Source organism: Hyaena hyaena, unplaced genomic scaffold, assembly GCF_003009895.1.
Source record: "Hyaena hyaena isolate Hyena2069 unplaced genomic scaffold, ASM300989v1 scaffold_273, whole genome shotgun sequence".
In the NCBI taxonomy this organism is placed as follows: domain Eukaryota; kingdom Metazoa; phylum Chordata; class Mammalia; order Carnivora; family Hyaenidae; genus Hyaena; species Hyaena hyaena.
In genome coordinates, this window is record NW_024080904.1 from 1,475,967 (window position 1) to 1,498,724 (window position 22,758).

Sequence of the window (22,758 nt, forward strand, 5' to 3'; positions counted from 1 at the left end):
AAAAAAAAAAAAAAAAAAAAAAAAACTCCATGGAGACCCAAGGAGCATGGTGACCAGTGCAGAGCACTTGGAGGTCAAGTTGAGAAATAGAAGCTCCACTGCTGTTTTCTTCCTAGCCAGGTGCCTAAAGAAATTGGCCATGTAACTTGTATTTCTGGACTCCAAGAGTGGTTCACAGGAACTGACTGAGGTTGAGTGGCCCGTGAGTTGTAGCCTGCTTTCCATTTGCTGTATCTCAAACTTCAGCTAGCTTAGATGCACGTCTGAGCTCTAGAATTCTGCCTTTGCATTATTACAGCAGAAGATGGTGTGCTGTTGTGGTTGACAAGGTGTTATTTGGAATTAGACGTGGGTTTTAAACCTGACTCTGCCATTACCAGCTGTATTACATTGGATAAATCACTTTTCTGAGCTTCAGCCTTTTCTCTGAGCTTTACCTCATTATACATATTTGTAAGGCTCTTAAAGCAGAGAGAATATACAGCAAATGGTTGCCATTATTGTTATTTTTATCATCACCATTATTATTTTCCACACACTACACATTTCACTAGGGCATCCTCGGGATTCAGTGAGGACCCCTCTGGGTACTGATTCTCATAGTCTCTCTTAAGTCCCCTTTACCACAAAAAAGTGAATGAATTACTTGTCACCTAAGAACAACGTCTACCCACGGACAAGAGTTTAATGTGTTGGCCCCTCATTTTACAAGGGGGGAAACTAAAGCTGATAGACATGATACAATGTGTCTTAATAACATACGGTAGGTTAGTAGCAGAGTCAATGCTGGTCCCCTTTCTCTCCACCAGTGTCACTTCTCATTCAATGAAGGGGTTTCCACTTAAGGTAGATGGTCCACATTTCTTCCTCATGCAAGCCAAAAGGAATCAGTCTCCTAGAAGTGCCCACTGGGTAAGCATAGAAGCCTCTCCCTTCATCAATGTCATACCTTGGGAAATTATCTCCAGTACAGATAACAGAAAGAATAAATATTTTTGCTGAGTGAAAAAAATGAAGACAAAGGTCAAAGGGAATCATGTAATGGGTTGAGTCAGGGAAGAAAAAGAAAGCATTTTTTCTCTCCTCTTTTTCTCCGAAACAGTCTTTATATAGAACTTGTATAAGAGCCAATTATTTGATATGGAAAAAATGTGAAAGCAGAAAAATACACCACACACACACACACACACACACACACACAGAGGTATTTGTGTTGGAGTTCAGAACTCGAATTACCAAAAGATAAAGGAGTTGAAATGGTAGGGTGACTTGGAATAATGTTTTACTTCTTTTAGAGTCTCAGAGAACATTCAGGTCAGGAAGTGTAGTCCAGCCTAGGTCTCTAATAAACTCGTTGGGACTCAAGAAAGACATAGAGGAAGTCAATGAAGTCCTCAGTCTAGCAATGTGTCTGAAACATAGCAGGGTCTAAGAAAGACTTGTTGAGTGAATGAAAGAATAAATGGAGCATAAGAGTGTGGGTCTTACTAGTGGCAGTTCTGAAAGCAAAGTGGTTCATTTTTTACCACGTGGCTAAGGTCTTCAGCACTGAAGTGTGAGTGTCTTCAGGAAAGGCGCTGGGTCATTCCTGACATATCCAGCTCCCAGTGAACACTCTGGCACACAGAATGCTCTCAATACATATTTGTAAATTGAGTGGAGCATTGGGAAAGAGACCTTGGAAATCACTGAGCCTTATTGATCACTTTGAGCAGTAGCTATTAAACTGTATGTAGCCATGGGGCACCTGGGTGGCTCAGTCAGTTAAGCGTCTGACTTCGGCTCAGGTCATGATCTCGCACCTCTTGAGTTTGAGCCCTACACTGGGCTCTGTGCTGACAGCTCGGACCCTGGAGCCTGCTACAGATTCTGTTTCCCTTTCTCTCTGCCCTTCCCCAGCATGTACTCTATCTCTCTTTCAAAAATAAAACAAAAACATTTAAAATTAAAAAAAAAAAAAAACTTGTATGTAGCCAGTCTTAGAGTAATTTGGGAAGACCCTGTAGCGAAATTTATTTTTTTAATGTTTTTTTTTCTGTTTTGTTTTTAATTTCTGAGAGAAAGAGAGAGACAGACAGTATTGAGCAGAGGACAGTCAGAGAGAGAGGGAGACACAGAATCTGAAACAGGCTCCAGGTTCTGAGCTGTCAGCACAGAGCCTGACGCAGGGCTCGAACCCACGAACCATGAGATCATGACCTGAGCCAAAGTTGGATGCTTAACTGATTAAGCTACCCAGGTCCCCTGCCAAATTTCTGATCAAGTTGTCGAGGCTGGGATCTACAGACTTGCCCTAAGTTCTCAGCTCTTGTTGCTGCTCCTGGTCTGGGGACCCACTTTGAGAACCTGCTTTAGTGCAGTAGTTCTTTTTTTTTTTTTTTTAATATTTTTATTTATTTCTAGGAGGAGAGAGAGAGAGACAGCATGAGCAGGGGAGGGTCAGAGAGAGGGGGAGACACAGACTCTGAAATAGGCTCCAGGCTCTGAGCTGGCAGTCAGCACAGAGCCCGACGCGGGGCTCGAACCCACAAACCGTGAGATCATGACCTAAGCGAAAGTCGGACGCTTAACCGACTAAGCCACCCAGGCGCCCCGTAGTGCAGTAGTTCTTAAATGTGGCTGCACATTTATCACATTATAATCATCTAGTGATACTTTAAAAGCCCTAATGGCCAGGCTTTATCCTCCTTATCAATTAAATAAATGCCTGGGGTGTGTGTGGGGGGCGGTGGGAGATGTGGTTGGAGAGGGGATGCTGGTGAAACACAAGTGATTTTAAAGTCCTCTAAGTTTCCATAATGTGCACCTGACTTTGAGAGCCTCCAGTCTAGTACAACCTCCTCCTTCTAGATTAAGGCTTCTGAAGGCCTGAAACGCTAAGTGACTAGCCTAAGATCCTAGAGCAAAATCAATGACTATCTGGGAATGGAACTCAGGGGGCTCTCACTTCTTCAGTTGGATTTCCACATGTATCAACTCAAGTCAGCTCTCACAGGCGCACAACTCCAGGCCAAAAAAATGAAAGCTGAGTTTTGAGGGTTTAAGGCATCTATTACTTCTCTCCATTGTTTTACGAAGAAATTTTAAGTGGATGCATATTTATAGAACTTTACCACTCTAGACAAGCAAGAAGATGAAAGAGACAGAGTTATGGAATATTTTCAAGGCAAGATGATCCTCTAAATTTTAAGTACATTCTCAAACACAAACCAAGTGCTGCCTCTGAGTTCTTGAACAGATGTTCTTCATCTCTGAGTCAATGAATGGGCAAGGGTCTGCTTGTGATGTGCACGTTAATTGCTGGCATGTAAAAGGGAGTGCTGGTAAAGTATTTGAAAGTGATTCTGTCTCTTAAAAAGATTAAAAGTTTCCTCCAGAACTTGGTTTTTATTAATGACTGGCTTAGTAAATATTTTCAAGTAGACAGAGCAGAGATTGTGTCTTCTATCATCTTAGAACCAAAGAAAGTGCCACAAAAAGGCCCATAGAAACCACTGACTTGAGCACTTTCATCACACAGAAGAGGGAAGTGAGGCTCAAAGAGATTGATGGACTAATCTAAAATTAGTAAGTGGACCAGCTGGGGCTAAACACAAGGCATCTGACTTCTGAGCTATTGTTCTTTCCAGTACTCAGAGTGTTCCCTACCAATGTCCTTTGCACATAGCAAATGTTCAACAAAAGTGTGGTGATTAACTTTGTAGATTCTTGGTACTCAAGTCAGATGGTGTAAGGCACCCTCATTTGTTAGACTAAAGCAGAAGTTGGAATCGCCTTTTTAACTGAACACTGGTCAAAGGTACTGGCTGAGGAGTCAGGACAGAACCTGATCTTACCACTTTCTAACTATGTGACCCTGGATAAGTGACTTCACATCTTGAAATTGTTGCATCCTTTTTTGTAAAACAGGAAGGGTAATTGGGCTGGTTTGTGGAGAGGGTGAAATGAATAGAAGATACAAAGATCTCAACCCGTTGTCTGGCACACGGGCAAAGCACTAATGAGGTCATTGTAAGAGGACCTTTCTCAGAAAACAAATCCTGACTATGCTGGAGGAAAATGTAGCTTGAGAAATGAATATTAAGGATGAGCACTATCTCACATAAAAGCCATGAGTACCCCAAAAGGATCTTGAAGACCTAGAGCTGCAAGGGCTCTTAAGAATCAAATGGGTTTGAACCTCTCTTCCACTTTGGAAAAGGAAACAAAACAAGGACCATGATGGTGATGTTCACCATCCAAGGACATACCCATGCAAATACACAGAACTATGCTCAATTCCCTGGCAACTTGCTATACTACTTCACCCCCTTCTCATTCACTGAAAAAGCAATTCAAATGCATGAATCTTCAATTAAATATAAAAAGGAAATTAGCAAACTTTCATTCTTCCAATTTCATGAGTAATACCTAACTTACTCATTGCTAATCTTAGACAGCCTCCTTCATTTAATTGTTGGGAAAACCAAGAGAGGTCTGGGAATCTTATAGTTACGTTAGAGCTCTCCCCATTTTCCAGGCCTTCTGGTTACTTGTGCTTTGCCATTCCCACGATATCAACTCTGCCTTATTAAGGCCATTATACAGCCACTGCCAGGTTATGAATCCCTAGAAGTGAGTCAGTCTCACTTGAAAAATGTGATGAACATTTTTCAAGACAGGCCTCTCTGACCCTCCTTACATTTGTCCGCAGCCCACCCATATGACCACCTCCTTATCCAGAGAGTGCACTTACGTGTCCATGAATCTTCTATTGAGGTGTAGGAGGGAGGCCACGTCCACCTGGAGAGGAGGGTCCCGGACCACCTTGTACTGCAGGGGCTTACACTCTAGGCAGAGAGGACTGTCTGCTATGGAGGTCAACATGGCCGCATCAATCTCCAGGTGCTCATCCAATGTGTAGATCTGGATGCCGTACACCTCCTCACCCACATCTCGGAGTTTGATGGTCAGTGGGACATCGCAGAAGACGTTCTGAGGGCCCAGGGAGATGTTCTTGCCACTGACAGTCAATAGTTTGATGTCATTGACAGCCCCACTAGAGTCCCAGTCAGTGGAGACAAAGGTCACCCAGATGGTTAAAGACTCAGGGACCAAGGGGTAGCGGAATTCCAGTTCAAGGTAGCAGCCTTGTGGCTCAGGGCAGGCTGGAGGGACTGTGTGTGGGTTGACAGCTGAATTTGGGCTCCAGGTGCGGACACTGGACTTACAGGGCTGTTCAACATCTGGATGACCTATGGAGAAGAGATGAGGGTATGAGTTCCTGAAAGCCCTTCAGTCTGGTCCTCAAAGCATCCTGTAGACACTAGAAAAGACTGGTCTGACTAGAGCTCAGATAGAGGTGAAAAGAGAGGGAAGATTCTCAGTGTTCTGGTGAATCAGCTGTATGCACAGCACCCAGCCCATTTCCACCCCTGCCATACAGATCTGGGATGAATCACCAAACATTTGGTCGAAACTACATTCAAGTTAAGTGTCTTACTATTGAGTCAATGCCCAAACTTTTTTTCTTCATCCCTTACTTGCAGGCTTTGCTGCCCCAGATGGAAAGAAGGGAGGGACACATATTTGTTCAACACAAATTTGCTAAACATCCCCTGAACCTGCTTATTTCTTGCAAAGACTCATCTCAGAGGTGAGGCAACTAAGGCTCAGAAATGTGGAGTGGACTGATCAAAGTCTCGCAGCTTGATGTGAAGGTCAGCATCGGAACCCAGTTTTGTCTCATCTTGAAGTTCATACTCTTTATTCTCCCTGCTGCATGCAGAGGCCACAAAAATAAACTAGAATCCCTATAGTACTGCTTTCAGTACAACCTGCTTCAAATGACAGAAGAACCAGAAACCTCCAGCAAAGAAGAGGTGAGTGCAGATAGATCTTCCCGTTGGACTGAGGATTCTGGGAGGGAAACTGTCTAGAACCATGAATGACAGAACTGGAAGGCAGCCCTGGAGCCATCTTATCTCTCCTCCTCCTCTTCACCACATGAGGTCATTCCATACCACTGAGCTTCTCAGCACTCTGTCCAGTCTGACTCAGGAAAGGGGAGGGCTGGGTGAGGCGGGGGGAAGAAGAAAGGAGGGATTCTTCTACTCCTTCCCCGGGGAGACAATGCCTCATCCCCACTGATCTCAGCCTTCAGCGACTTCTGAATTTTTCTCTGCTGAGATCATTTAGTCCTAGACCCTCAGAGAGCTCTCCTTTGCACTGCTGAGAAAAGTAATCAGGGCTCTGTAATGATTGGCTCTAATTTGTTTAAGGGAGTCTAACAAGAGATACAGATCAGCTGGTGAGGGTAGGATGGAGGATCTCAAGTTGTCCTATTAGCCACTCTTTTTTTCTTTTCTTTTTTTTTTTTTTTTTGTCTTTTGGTGGGAAGTGGGATGCTGGACATTTCTAAAGAAAAAGGGAAAAGGCAATCTTTGTCTGAAATGACTTTGTGGTAGCGTTACAGCATCACAGGAATAACAATATGAAAACTAGAAAACCATTTGGGTTGGAAAAGCTATTCCAGTGGAGGCTATAAAAATGCCTCCAATCTCCATGCCTCTGCCCAGCCAAGGGAGAAAAGAGAAGACATCAAGTGCAGAAGGAGAAGAGAAAAAGAAAGGAAAGTGGAGGGGGGTGGGGTTGTTGAGAAAAATTCAAAAGACTTTTTAGATATAATACATCAGAGCAGGAATAAATGGATATAACTATAGGATTCTCTCCACCATTCCTTGGCAAGATTCATCCATTACTTGCAGCAAATGTTGGCTAGAAGTGACCAGTAGTTTAAGTCAAGGCACAAATAAGACTCCCTTGCGAGGCTGAAGCTTTTCTTCTTGTCGACTCTCCACTTCAGTGGAGTGGAGTCCTGATTCTCTTAGCATTGTGAGTTACTGGCACATACATTATCACTTATTCACTGAGCTTTGCTGAGGGCAACATTTTAATGTATGTGAAACGTATTCCCTAGCCATTAATTCATTTTATGTTTGTCACCAAGATCCTGTAAGACAGTTATCATTTTTGTCTCTTATAGCTCTGTTTCATTCAATGCCAGGTAGCCTTTGTTTAATATAGTGCCTGGTTTGTAGACAGTGATGATAGTGGATATTCAAAAAGTATTTGTTAAATGAAGAGTCTTCTATCTTCATATCGTGTAATAGGGAGTTACAAAAGCAGTGAGTGCTTTGTGGAATACGGAAGCCTGCGTTATGGTGAGTGCCAGGAGAACATTCCACCTCCTCCTCACACTTTCTCTTGGATCTGGCAAGGGATGGAACGATATTTCTCCCTTGGAGAAAATGACTATCAGTGACAGGAGCCACAACAGAGCAAAGATGACAAATGTGTTTGGCTCCTGCCTTCTCCCCAGTTTTTGGTTAATCAACAGAGGGACCAAATGCTTTTCAAAGGACAACAAGGAGAGCCTGGACCTTACAGTCAAGTAGGTAAAGAGAAATGGAGACCTTAGCAAAGCTTGAGCTTGTCCTGTCATCAGAGACAAGCTTTTACATGTAGAAAAGAGCCTCGGGGTTATGGAGTCCAACTGTCACCGATACAGCAACCACTTACACCATACCAGGCTCCATGAACTGACTATGAGCTCAGTGCTGCGCCAAGCATGTTACATGCCCCATTCTCGCAATAAGTCTATGGCATGGGTCCTATGAAACTCATTTTCCAGAAGAGGGAATTGAAACTCAGATGGTTAAGTCACTCCCTGATGGGGAGCAGAATATTATGCGATACTGTTGATCCAGGCAGCATGCCAAGTTTTGAAGCAATGGAAGCTGGTTTGAACTATAAACTCACTGTGTCCCCTACTCTGATGATACGTACCTCACACGGGTGCTGTAAAACTCAAAATGGGATGGGATATTTATTAGATGCTCACAAATAGATTACCTCTGTTGTGAAACATACGGAGGAAGGAACAGGGAAAAGCTTGGGAGGAAAAGGTAGTCCAAGCAAAAATAACAGCTGAGAGAGAATAGGGACAAAGACAACTATGGTTGTGAGCACAATGGGAGTGTAGCAAATGGTGAGGCCAGCAAGCGAATCAGAACCCAGAGGATGGAGGGTCTTGTATGTCACTTTAAGGAAACTGTTCTTTATATGAAGAAGGATGGGGGGGAGGGGGCGGCTAGTGAAAATTTTTAAGCAAACAAGTGAAAATTGTCTTTTAGCAAAACCACTTCTTCAGAGTCACAGATATCTATGTATTTGTCCATCTGTCCATATGTCCATCCATCATCCATCCATCTAGAGAATCATTATTGACTGCCTTGTCTATGTCCAGTGCTAGGCTAGTCGCCGGGGAAACAGGTTTCTACACCCATGGCCTCTGGCCTCCATGGAGCTTCTAGTCTAGTGAAACCAGATGAGAAATGACTGCACTAATGCAAACAATCATACCTGTGACTTGGACAAGGGACCCTAAGAGTAGATAAGGACCAACCCAAAGTGCGTAACAGGGGAAAAATGAACAAGGCTAGAAAGTTGACTGCGTGTCAACTGGGTTATTAGGCAGGGAGAAGGGGAAAAGGGGGAAGGGAAGAGAAGGGAAAGAAGGAAGGAGGGAAAAAGTAAGAAAGAAGGGGGAAGAAAGAAAAGCATAGAAGTACTGTTACTTCATTATTAATACCTGCCCTTTTGTATATACGCTGATTACATGAAAAGGTACATGTTTATACAAGCTGTCCACTAGAAATGAGACCACATATGTGTGTGAAATATATTTATATATACTTATGCTGATTTAAATGTATGTTTATGAAGATCCATACAGACATCTATTATATATCTTTGTGTATATACTCTGCAGCTGTTGACACAAATATAGTTATAAAAACTTAGTGCCAAGTTTTTCCAGATGAATACTGCAGCACACCTTAAATATTCTGGGCAGAAAAATGGGGGGAAAGACTCACACAGACAAGAAAAAAATGAAAACAGCTAGCGCCATGTGTCACTCTCTCATCGAAAACCCAACATTTGTGAGGTATCATATGTTTGGACATTTGACCTCACCTGAGACTTGAGTTGATCAGGTCTGGCTATCTAAGTCCTGGGCAACAACTGTCCATGATATTAAACACCTCAGGAAATACTCAACTATGAAATACAGTTTTTGCTTAAGATACAGGAAAGCAGGGTTTCTTCAGAGTCCAACCACTTTCTGTGGCCAAAGGAAAGAATTTCGTGACTGTATTTACCTGAAGTTTATGAAACAGAGTTAATGAAACACCATGGATGTGCAATAAATGTTGTTAAATGATAAATCTTCTATCTTATTATCATGGGGTTAAAATAAAGAAGTTACAGCTCCATGGAATATTAGAGCTAGACAGAAGGTTTATTCTGTGCATTAGATGCTATCTTCAGAAAAGCTAAGTGACTCATTCAAGGTCACAGAGCACACTGATGGTGAGGCTCAGACCAAGGTCCAGCCCTCTTCATCCCCCTACCCCAGAGATCTGTCTGGCATTGCTCATGGATTTGGGAGTTTTATGTTAGTTTGGGAAGTCCAAAAACTTAAACACGCAAAGATAAATAGGATGAAAATGAGTTGAGAAATAAATTGCAGAGTTTGGCTCATGGAAAAGTTTATTTCTTCAAGGATATTACAAGGGTCTGAGCCAAAAGGATCACACAGTCTGCAATAGGATGCTCTAAAAAAAGAACAGTGTCTTTTCCTGGACTGTCTGCACTAAATTTACATATCCTGAAGGAAAACCCAAGGCTGCTGGGTTTCCTTGCATGCCTGGGTCAGCTCAGGGAACCAGGGGGCTCAGCAGTTCCAGTTGAACTCTGCTTTACATACTGTGCTTTAAGGTCAAGAGCAAACCAGGAACAGACTTAAACAAGTGACAGTTGGGCTGGATGGAGGTGTGGAGAGATGTCTGAAAATTATTTCATTCACATAACTGGTAGAACAAACCAAGATGGTTTTAGCCAGAGAAGTCTCAGTGGAGAGTCTTGCTGATTTTACCTCCCAAATATCTCTCAATTCCATTGATTTCTCTCCATTTCTCACTGCCATGGACCCCACCCAGGCCACCACCATTCCTCTCCTGGATTCCTGCAACAGCCACTGTTCCCTTCCCCCCAGCACACTCCTCCCCAGGCTCTTCGCCACAGAGCTACCCATGTAATCTTGACATGTACATTTCACCATGCTCCAGACTCCTGCCAAGGCATGTGGTGCCTCCTTTCTGCCCTCAGCATAAACCTGTCCTCATCCGGTCATTATAGAACACTCGGTCCAAACTCCCCTGACCCACACCTTACTCTTCATGCTCCAAACCCTCTTAAGCTCTCATAGCATTACTGAAGAGCTTCTGTTTATGTGGGTTACATCTACTAGTAGTTACTATATTATCAATGAAAACTGAGAAACTTTAGAATGCAAGAACACATAAGCATGTGCTCCATTAGCTATTGGAGCAGTGATAACATCACATTCCATGCAGCCACTGGAAAGCTCCATTCTCAGGAGAGAATAGGAGTTCATGGTAATCAATATCATAGCATCACTATGAAAATAATTTTGGACTCTGAGGATACCTCAAAAGGTCTCTAGGAATGCCAAAACCCCCCAGATCACACTCAAAAAACCACTGTTCTAAATATATCCAGGTTCTTTCATGTTCTCAAATGTGCCTTGCCCCCTGGTGTGGTGACATTCCCTGGGTGGCCTAAGTCTCAGTTCTGGATGAGGCCAGCTTCTCACTCACCTGCCCCCGACCAGCACTCTGTGCTCCTATTAGCACAGCCTCACTGCACCCAATGGTAATCACCCTCTCACTCCTCCAGCACCCCTGTTGGACGGTCAGCTCCACCTTGCTCATGCACCCAGCACAGTGCTGGGCACACAGCTGCTACAGAGATCACAGGTGAGACTTGTTCACTCTGCATGCACACAATGTGTTGTGAGCTGCAAGAGACATGCATTTCTTCTGTGAGAACCCAACGTGGGTTCTGCTGGGATGGAAAAATCATGACCATAGACTTCAGGAAGAACTTTCTAATGAATGGAAGGCCAAGGAATGTATGAGCTGGTGCTAGGAGAGCCTTGGTGAGGGAGGGAAGGAGGGGGATTCCTGCACTGGGTGGGAACTGGGGCTGGATGACCCGGGCACCCCTTCCAAGTATGACAGCCCGTGATTCTGTGAGGCTGAACTGAGGGCTTCTCCCAGACATCCCTATTGCTTTACATTCCAGATGGATTTGTTTAGAGTTCCCAAGTTCAGCTCTCATTTTTATTTTAAGCTACTTTAGAAGATAACAAAGTACAGCGCTGTCATTTTTCTCCTTCACTTTCCTCTCTGATCCCTCTCCCTTGCTTTATTCTCTAGCTTTTTCTTTTCAACCTCCTTTCCAAAAATATAAAGGAAAACGGGGGAGTTCTCACGGAACCTCAGTGAGGAATCAGATTCTGCTCCCTCTGATGGACTGTGGTCCCCACCCAGGGACCATGGACATAAGCTACCCTGCACAGAAGCAAGAGGGACTGGGAGGGAGTTCTAAGCGGAAGTCTCTGAGGGTAAGGGTGAACATGGGATCTCTGCCAGCCTGGCTTCGGGCACTAGATTTGAGTCCTAAAGAAGGGGACATTGCAGAAGGAAACTGAGTAGGCAACTTTCCATGAGATTCTCTAAGTTCCAAGTGGCTGCTTGCAAAACCAAGTGACCATGGAACAAAGGACTGGGTAAAAGGCACTCTCTTAATTTCTGTAGAAAACCTGGTGGATCTGGCAGTGAGCAGGCCTGGAAGAGCGCACAGAGACTGTTAGCCCTAGGGAGGTCCGGGAGACCCCTGGGCAGGGGAGGGTCTGGTCATGGGGATGGCCCACAACAGTGGCCATCATAAGGTGCTTCCTTCAAGCATCTTGCTGCTCAATGGATCCTAAAAAGGAGGGTTCATGGCAGAAACATCAAGAGGGATAGTTGTAGTACATATGTGGACGCCCCGGGTATTCCCAGAAACAATCAAAGAAGATAATGACTACTGAAGCCTTGATCCCTCACCCAGGTATATGTCACCCAGGTATGTGTGCTGATTCTAAGTGACCTTGTATGAACCAGCAGGCTGTCAGGGTCAGGAGGCGTATATAAACACACATACAAACTGTATGTTTATCAGGTGTGTGGCCTCAGTCACCTGTTCAATATCTCAGCACCTTGGTTTCCTTAAATTTAAAGTGGGATGACATACCTAGGACAGTGAAGGTGTTCAAAGAATATGTGTTGAGTTGATGCATAAATATTGGCCTTGATCTTGGGCTAAGGGTGCAAATTTCTAGTTGTACAATGAATAAATTCTGGAGTTTTAATATACAATATGGTGACTCTACTTAATAATACTATATCATACACTTGAAAACTGCCCAGAGAGTAGATCTTCTAGGTTCTCACACACACACCAAAAAAAAGAGTATGAGATGATGGATGTGTTAACTAACCTTACTGTGGTGATCACTTCACAATAATACACGTATCAAACTATCACTTTGCACAATGTGATGTTAGATGTCAATTATGTCTCAATAACACTTGATGAAAAAGACAAAAATAAAACTTAAAAACTTGGCCTTGCATAGCAATCTTAAGATCAAATGAGGTAGTATGTAAAGAATTGTTCTTTGCACCCCTAATCTGTAAATGAGCTTCCAGGTTGCCTTACCTTCTGCTTCCCGAGGACTCCAGTGTCCTGATGGGCCACAGGGCATTGGGGAGGAAGCATTGATGGCGTACTGCACCAGGATTCTCCCTTCCAGGCAAAGGTCACATGCTGATCCCAATTCTCTAGGAGGCCAAGGAAAGAAGGGAAATGCACTGACTTAGGAACAGTTGAATGAGCTCCTGATCCAGAGCAGAAGACACAACAATTCCACATTTTTCTATTCTCCTTATCCTTGCCAAAGATTCCAGTATATGAGCATAAGTGAAATTCCTCCCCAGTGTCCAGCAAAGATCTTATTTAGGCCTATGTGGTTTCTGTCCTAATGGTAGATGCACTTCTTTAATTTCAGGCAGTACAGAATCAACAGGCCAAATAATTACTACCTGTACTAATCTTAGTTTCATCAGACATTCAAAGCTCTACTGAGGACTTGATGTATGCTTGTGAAAAAATCCTTTGTCCCATTTAACCTCAAATTTTATTCTTTTAACAGTGTTTATCAGGTACCTCCCATGTGCCAGACACCATCCTGGGTCCTAGGTGTTAAATAGAAAGAAGGCATGATTCAGTTCCTTCATCTAAAAATGAGTTAGCTCAACCAGATGATGCCTACAGAACCTTCCAGCCCTGATATTCTGTGGATGGATAAATCAGCTTTGATTTAACAGTCAAAAGCAGTTTCCTTACCATGGCATCAAACTCTTTTAGCAGCTTTCCAAGGGACAAGCCAATCCCTTGAGGAGAACTGCCCTAGAAATAGAATATCATGGTAGCTTCCACTACCATCTAGTGCCTTATGTATCTGGATTCAATCTCCCTTTAGCCACAATAGTCTCTGGGATCTTGCTTGTACTCCAGACTTGGCATCTGTTTAGGAGGCAGCTGCCAGGAGGGGAGAGGGATCAGCCCATTATTTCTCATAATACAACAGTCCTGCCAATACCTCTTTCATCATTCCTAGAAGAATCTTTATCCTTTGACTACCTTAAAGATACAAGGGAGGAACCTTAGGGCTTTCCCTTCACAGAGATACTCTATAGCTCCTGGGATCACATGGTAAGAAAGGATATGCTTGTAAGCATCTGTCTACTGGTGTTCTCCATTCGTCTTCCACACAACTACCAGGGAACTCGTCACCAAACCTACATCTGAACAGATCATTCTCCTGCTTATCTGCTTATATGGTTGTCAACATAAGTGGGTGGGTGGACGGATGGATGGATGAGTGGATGGGTGGGTAGATGGATGGATGGTAGATGGGTGGATACTGGCTGGGTAGATCGGTGAGTGGATGGGTGGGTGGATGGATGGATGGATGGATGATGGATAGGTGGGTGGGTGAATGAGTGGTTGGGTGGACAAATTGGTAGGTAGACAAAGGGATGAATATTAATCACTTAGACACGTTGCTAGGACTCATGACTAACCTCGTCTTGGCCCTCAAATTACATAATTTGCATCCTCAGCTTTATCAGTGTAAATATGAAAGCATACATAGTTAGAAATTTTAAGCACAAAAATATCCAGTGATAGGAAAATGATGAAATAGCCTAAGATTAATATGTTCAATAAAATGGTAAGTTGTCATTACAAAACTATTCCATGAAATTTCATGGAAAATGCGTAAGCTATAATGTTAAATGAAAAATTTGTATACAAAACTGAATTTATAGCAGCATCTAAATACTGTTCAAATAACTTCAATATGACAAAATAGTGGCAGCAATGGTTGGGTGGTGGAATGAATATGGATGATTCCCCCCCCCCCATTCTTATTCCTTCTGGTTCTCTAAATTTTCTATATATCCTAAATATCTATGAGTTACTTCTGGACTAGCAGTTAACAGTACTTATACAAATACACTTGCAGGCAGCGAGTTAGGAGTGGAGAGAGAGTTCCTCACTCTGGAAGGCTGAGTTCCATTACAATGACCACAAACCATGCATAGCAGCTCAGAGTCGCATGACTGGCTCTATGATGACAACACGATTATAAAGGTTCTGGGATGGAATCAGGAACCACTCTGACCTTAATGGACATTGAACCTTTCTTTCTATTTCTTTAGATGCCATGTTTTAGATGATACTCATATAATGCCCTGTACTTCACTGAATTCTTGACACATCCTATGTTTCCAATAAATACTTTGATGAGTGACTAAACCATCATCCACCTGATAGTACATGTCCCTTCTTTGCACAGAGCCCTACCAAGTACCTTCCTTCATATTCAATCATTGATTCACATATTCATTCATTGTTTCATCTGTTCATTCAATGAGTAGTCCTTGAACGGCCTCTAGTTGCTAGCACTATACAAGTAACAGACATTGACCATCGAAGGATGAGGAAATTAGATGTGTTACCTATACCTCATAAAGCTTGCAGCCTGGTGGATAGTCCATAAACAAATAAGTAAACAGATATAAAGTTACAGGCTCATTAAGTTCCTGAAGGAAAGGAAATGGATGATGTAGGCAAGAATATAAGTGGGAGAGGTGCACTGGGCTAATTAAAATTGGAACAGTCATGAAAGACCTTAGTGAGGGAATGCCATTTATGGTGACAGCTGAAGGATGACTAAAGAGTGGATATTTCAGGGGCAGTCTCAGGTACATAAAGGACCCAAACAGGGGGTGGGGGGAAAGCTTGGTGTATAGGAATCCCAAAGGAAGTCTGAGTGACAGGAGTCAAGAATGAAGGAAAGAGTGGTAAGAGAGGCAGTTGAACAAACAAGCAAGGATTAGATCATGGGAGGTCCAGTTGACCACATGGAAATTATACATAAAAGAGATGGGAAGCCACTAGAGGGTTGTAAGCCACTGGAGCCACTCCAAGTCATGGAGCAACATGATCTAATTTACATTTTAAAAAGATTGGTCTGAATGCTGAATGAAACAAGGATTGAGGAAAGAAGGACAAAAGCAAAGGCAAAGTCAGCAACTAAAAAGCAATGGTGTGATTCTGGGCAGTGGGTGATGTTCCCATTTTACAGGTTAGGAAATAGAAAATCATGAGTACAAAGTACTCATGCCAAGCTCATAGCTTGTAAAGTAATGGAGAACGAAGCAGGAGAAGAAGGGGAAAATAGTTGTGGAGAGGAGGGAGGCAAACCATGAGAGACTCTTGAATGCTGAGAACAAACTGAGGGCTGATGGAGGTGGGGGAGAGGGGAAGGAGGGTGATGGGCATGGAGGAGGGTACTTGCTGGGATGAGCACTGGGTGTTATATGGAAACCAACTTGACAATAAACTATTTAAGGAAAAAAGAAATAAAGTCATAGAGGAGATACAGGCTTTACCAAAATCAGGAAGTATCCTACACACCCAGGGAGTATATAGTATTTTTTTTACCTCTGGCATTTATTTGATTTTTATTTGCACCTCTATCTACACACACACACACACACATGCACACGCACACACACATTGAAATCATAGAAGTACAGAATGTTAACACTGGAAGAGATCATCTTTCTTATCTAAGTTCCATGAGAATCAAAGTTTAAAGTTCATGACGGAGGACCAAGGGGGAGAAGAAGGGCGGAAATGGTGGGGGAAAGGGAGAGAGGCAAACCATGAGAGACTCTTGAATGCTGACAAAAACTGAGGACTGATGGATGTGGGGGGGAGGGGGGGATGGGCATGAAGGAGGGCACTTTGGGGATGAGCACTGAGTGTTATGTAGAAACTAATTTGACAATAAACTATTTGTAAAAAAAAAAAAAAAAAAAAAAAAAAAACAAAGTTTAAAGTTCAAGTCTGTGCTAATATGGCAGCCAGCAGCCACATGTGGGTCTTTGAATGTAAATTAATTAAAATTAAATTTAGAAATTCAGTTCCACACTTGTCACATTTCAAGTGCTTCATAGCCAGCAGGCTAATGGCTACCATATTGAATGGTAGAGATATAGAATATTTCCATTACTGCAGAAGTCTCATTGAACAGTGTTTCTTTAAGATAACCACTGTGTATGATGAATTAACTTCTTTCCTATGCATCTAGAATGGTACTCATTATGTACCATTCTTGGAACAATTGAGAAAATAGTTATTCAAGTCATTTTCAGTGTTCTCAGATTTGTAATAGGAACCTTGGGTGAGAAAGGCTAGATGCCCTTTGGCTTACAGATCAGAAAACTGAGGCCAAAGAGGAAGAGGAAATGAATGAGGTTCCAAAGACTTCAGACCCTGGTCTCTTGCTTCTAAGTCCAGAATTCTTTCTAATACGCCACCACCAATTATTCAGATAACTGAAACCATTCCATCAACACATGTTTGCAAGACAGATAAAAATAAAGGAGTTAAAAAAGCCAGGGGTGGCCTTGAATTATTTATTCAGTTGCCCATGTGTGAGGACACAGGCTGTGGGAGGATCCGAATATGTTTTTTTAAGGAAAACCCTTGTATTCTCTTAGACCACAGATGTGAGGAACAGCAGGAGGACGTAGGGATGGCCAGGGGCGAGAGGTTGGCATTGATGGATGTAGTGGAAAACACCAGAGATTTTGCAGGGAAAGAGAATTTTCAAGAAGCTAAACAGCTCTGGGAAATTTTGTACAAGATGGGAGCTAATATTTCTTGAACGTAGAGGGTGTGCTAGGCCGTACCACAGATGTCACATGTTTGTTGAATTCCCCACAAAAGCCAGCTGAAGTGGGCACGATTATGGAAGAAGATTCAGAGGATCAGAGGGAGTCAGAGAGGTGAGATGGCTTGCTGAAGGTCCCATAGATCAAGAGTGGTGGAGCGGGGAGCGGAGTGCAGACAATGTGCCAGTAGAGCTTGTATGCTCTGCACCAGGCTAATGTGCACGAGTGCAAACTGAGTGTATGGGGGAGTGATAGCTCATTTCTTTATAACAATTTATTGAACTTATGGAGCGACTTCCTTTAGCCATAGACTATCGTCTACGTAGCTGTTAACCCTAATTAGGCATGTTTCTAAAATGTCAGTTTTAATTTAACATATGATAACTCCGTTATGAAATCTTAGACTGAACAGAATAGCTATTGTACGAGTCTCGAGTACCAACTGACTATAGGTTATTAAAAACATATTGATTGAAGCTGAGGGTACCATGTAATAGAGACCTATCTCATTACACAACAATTAACCCTCCAATAGGTTTCCAACAATCAGATGGTATTTATTTAATGGACAATAACTGCTTTATGAAATACAAATTAAATACATACACAGGAAGCTTCATTTACAAAACTTCCATTTTAAATGGAATTGAGGCTAAGGCTTGACCAAAAGTCTGATACTTCTCATCACCACAGAAAAAATAAATAATTCTACAGGCTGCTGGAGAGCCTGCTCTGAAGTGTCACATGAGGTTTCCCAAACCCAGCTCTGAGCTCCCAGTGAGGGTGGCTGGGGCAGGGGAAGGGAGTTTTTATAGAGGGCCCAGGGATTACATTTCCTTCCCCCATGAACACATGCACCCAGCTGCCAGACAAAGGTTCTAGATTCAGAGACTGATGGTACTGTAGAAAATTAGAGCTGTATTAGAGAAGTAGGCTCCACACCCTGTGTGAAGCTCAATGAAAGGCTTGAACTCACGACCCTGAGATCAAGACCTGAGCTGAGATCAAAGTTGAACACTCAACCAACTGAGCCACCCAGGTGCCCCAGAGCCCCAATTTAATGTGGCACCATGAACTAATACGTATTTACACACACACACACACACACACACACACACACACACACACACACACGAGAGCTCCTTACCATCTTTTGTGGTTCTTTTGAGGGGAGGGGTAACACCTCCTTCATAATTCAAGTTTTGGAAGGACTTAATGAAAACACACAGGGGCCTGAGATAAGACATTGCAAAGATTTAGTCAGAGCCCATATCCCACCAACTTCTATAGGCTCTTGGTCAAATCTCTCAGCCTCTTTCAGCTCCAATTCCTGCCTTACCCAGAAAATGAGGAAAATGATTCTCCTTTCACAGAGTTACTAGAGTGACTGTAAACAAAGCTTTTAATGCAGGATCAGTCCCAGAGTAAGCACTTGATAAATGGCAACAGCCACAACCTCAGAGGATTATTTGTTAGTCATTAGCTGGCTCTAATTTTTGCCATCATCAATGGTATACCATCAGTATTAGATAAAACATTCCCAAGAAGGGCTGGGATAGAGGTTAATACACTCATAAGCCCTAAATTATAGGCAAGTGGAGATGTCAACATCCTAATCTGTTTTCCTGACTCTTTAGAATCTGTTTTCCTTAAGGCCTGAGCTTCTCAGGGGGCCTCAGTGCTGAAGTCACAAGAGACCCTTGGATTCAGGTTCCCGCCTTCAGGCCACAGGGCATCATGGGACAAACGTTTCTGAGGGAGAGGATCACTCAGGGAGGGAAAGTGATTTGCCCAAGGCAGAACAGCTAGTAAGTGGAAGACAGGAGAGCAGAACTCTTATTCCTCAGTTTATCATTCCTGGTCTTCTAAAAATTCTACCCTCAATTCTACAAAGAAATACTGTGCAGCACAAAGATTCTAATCATATGTATTATACATATATTCTATAAATATGCATGTATATTCATGTATGATATATGAATATGTACATGTACACACATATAAGCCTTCATATTTTACATATATATATACATATACATATATACTATATGTATATATATATATATTATAATTGTCCATTAACCAGGGGCGATTTCAAATCCTGAGATCATGGAGAGGAAATTAGGACCTCTATCCCAAAGGATAGAGTTTCCAGGTATTTTATAATAAAATAAAACTAAACATTCATTCATTGAAAGCATGCATCATTACTTATTGATTTTGATTAGCAACTATTCATGTATCCCCTGACCCCCAAATCTACAACGTACCTATCTGGACCCATCACTGCTAGGTGGCTGAACTGCCAGGGGCTCCAAATGAATAAGAGCAAGGACAAAGAAAACAGCAAAACTCCTCTCCAAGACCACTTTCCTCCTGAAGTCCCCTCTTCTTGGAAGGAGAGAGAGGGATCAACACTTCACAGGCCACACTCACCTTTCAAAGAAGTGGCCATCGATGGGCGGAAACCACTCCAGCGTCACGGAGTCGGTCGTGTGGCCTACGATCTGGGGGGCCAGGGCGATAGGCGCCGGCTTCCTGGAGGGCTGCCAGCTCTGGTACACCAGGTCCAGGTAACAGTGCATTCTGGCAACTTGATTGGGCGTGAAAGAGTCCGTACAGTCGTCATCTGCAAGCGGGCAGAGGGAGAGATAAAAACCTGGCTGCATGGGCGGGCATGAGAGAGAGTTATGACGTCTCCCAGGGGCCAGATAGCCAGCACTCCAGTCCTCGCCAACCCCGAACTGGCCTCTTTCAGTGCTTAAGAGTTAATGGTCTGTGCACAAATGAGTGCAGTCATCACCTCTGGGGACAGGTGAAAGGGAACAGGAGGAAGGGGGGGTGGATGGGACTGAGCAGCCCCAAGGTCACAGCTAAGGACAAGGGACGGATAAATTGCTTTCCATGGGCCCCCAAATCCCTGGTCAGTAAGCCATGTATTTTCTTATTCTGCCCCTCCCTCACTACTCACCCAGTATCTCCCATTCATTCATTCATTCTTCATTTACTTGTTGATTCACTCACTCATTCCTTCATATTCACCCATCCATTCATTCATCCATTCCACTATCTATGGATGCAGTGATACTGTTCTTCAAACAAACCTTCTGAGCATGCATTACATATTCTCTGCCCTGTGTCAAGGGCCATGGGAAGATGGAACTTAAAATGTTCCTGCCCCGGAGGAGGGACAAGTCTAGGTATAGAGTGAAGGCCAGTTTGTTGTAGGAGTCAAGGCTATCAGAAGACTGTTGAAGTCTGCAGTGCCAACCACTGATGAATAACAGACAGCACACTGAGGAAGGACAGTGACCCAGGGAGGTTTCTGAAAAGGGAGGTACTTGAGGTCAACCAGACTGGATGGCTCAGATGGAGAAAGGTCAGGACAGTAGGAGAGGGGGCTACAGGACCCGAGGACATGGTGTCCTTTGTGGACACCAGAGGCAAGCAGCCCTAGGAACAATCAGGCTCATGTCCATCCTGGGAATGAGGACAGCACTGTCACTGGGACATTTACTGTGTGCTGAGTATAAGCCAGGCATGGTGCACTGTGCTTTGGACACACTTATCACTCCCAGTATTTGGGAAGTAAATACTATGATTTTCTCCATTTTACAGAGAAGGGAATAGAGGTTGAGAGAGGTCATGCAACTCTTTTTAAGATCACAATGTTAGGGATAGATCTGCGATTCAAACCCAGGCAGTCTTGACTCTAAAACCATGTTTCTCATCAATATGAGGACTTCCGAGCATAAATGAGACCCTGTATGGGAACAGTATCCTGTAGGTAATTGATAAATAGGATGTGAGCCCGAGTCTGAGCTGACTGGAATATAATCTCTTAAATGTCTTTAGATCAAATGACCTTCAGCCCTTCTCTCTTTTCTACAGTGTGGACTGAACAGTATCCAAGACTCGCCTCCCAAGGAAAAAGCTTGCCTCCTGTCTACCCTTCCAACAGCTTTATTCAACTGCCCCAGGGGCAGTTCAAGGCACTGTTTTGGCTTGGTTTCCAAAAACACCACTTCCCAGAGGTGTCCGCCCAGTCAGGGTTTCTGCAGCTGGGTCCCAGACGGAGGAGCACGGGGCTCAACAGATCTTAAAATAAACCCGCCACTGGGAATCCTGCAACATAAACTGACTTCCCCCTTATCAAACAAACAGAAAATACGTTTGGGCAGGTGCTAGGCAGTTGGACGGGACCTTGAGAATCCAGCTTGGGGAAGGGACAGGAGTGCAAGGAGGTTATACACAGAAGCTGCTTCTGGTCCCCTGAGTGATTTTTGACAGTCTGTCTCTTCTCCAGCATCCTGGGTATGTGTCTTTCATATGTTTGGAGGAAGCAGATGAGCCTGGTGTCCCTTAGCAAGTATCTTTAGTCACATACATCTCCCTTAATCCCCAATGTAGCCATCTAACTCTTTGGATAACAAACATTCTATGGCTCCCCATTGCCTGGAGAATCGACTCCAAATGTCTCAGTCACAGAAGGGCCAGATCATCGGGTATGTTTTTCTTTGTTGCTCTGAACTTGCATTTCTTAATGCAAAAAGTGCACTTGGAAAAGCCACTGAATAGATCAAAGGCAGGAGAAGGGACTAAGAAAGTATGGTTAAAGAAGGTAGACCAATACATGAAGGATCTGGAGTCAAATGGGCAAGTGAATTCATGACCTCAGTGCCTCAGTTTTCCAATCTGTAAATGGGGATGATGGTGATAGCCAAGAGCATTCATCTCAGAACTTGGCTAAACAGTAAGGGGAGTGGAGCACAAAGAACCATGATAAATGCTCAGTAAATCCTCACTGCCTCAGGATGGTGAACAGCGCCTCTGTGCACGGGAGCACGTGTGTGCACACGTGCTCCCGTGTGTGTGTGTGTGTGTGTGTGTGTGTGTTAGAAAACCAGAAGCAGGAAAAAAAAAACCCAGAATTTAAAATACTCATTCTCTTTGATCTAGCAATATCAAACTCATGAATTTAATAGACATATATTCATGAACAAACATGGGGAAAATTAAGGTATGAGGATATCTTTTGAAGCATCATTTATAATGGTAAAAATATCAGAAATAACACATATATCTATTAATAGGGGAATGTCTGTGTATGTTAAGGCACAGGTACTGAATAGAATACTAATCAGTCACTTCCAACAGAGGGAATTAACTCTAAAACTCAGGTCCCTCATGTATAAACTGGGGACATTTAAATTGACCCCAGTCCATAGAGCTGCTGTGGGGACTTGGTGAGCTGGAGCACATAAAACATTTATCAAGATAAATGGAAGAGAAAACCAGCATTTTTTTTTCCCTCCACTCTTATTTGTTTCTTCCCTTTCCCCAAAGAAGTGTGTTTTCCTTTAAAGATTTAAAAATTGGCCTTTTTCATGTTTGTCAATAAAAAAAGAGCATGCAAAAGAGATAGGTGACAGAACTTAGTAGGAAAATAGAAATGTATGTGAAAGTACTTGAAAGTAGAAGTCAGCAAACGTCT

The 22,758-nt window shown here is 43.1% G+C and overlaps 1 protein-coding gene across 1 annotated transcript in view; it reads right to left on the reverse strand.

Annotated features, from left to right (window-relative positions):
• PAPPA (pappalysin 1) overlaps positions 1 to 22,758 on the reverse strand; it is a 243,651-nt gene that overhangs the window by 156,984 nt on the left and 63,909 nt on the right. Inside the window, exons 5-7 of the mRNA XM_039245860.1 lie at positions 19,701 to 19,893; positions 12,673 to 12,794; positions 4,736 to 5,234 (exon numbers count right to left, since the gene is read on the reverse strand). Of these exons, the coding sequence (XP_039101791.1) occupies positions 4,736 to 5,234; positions 12,673 to 12,794; positions 19,701 to 19,893 (814 nt within the window). The remainder of the gene's footprint in view (positions 1 to 4,735; positions 5,235 to 12,672; positions 12,795 to 19,700; positions 19,894 to 22,758) is intronic.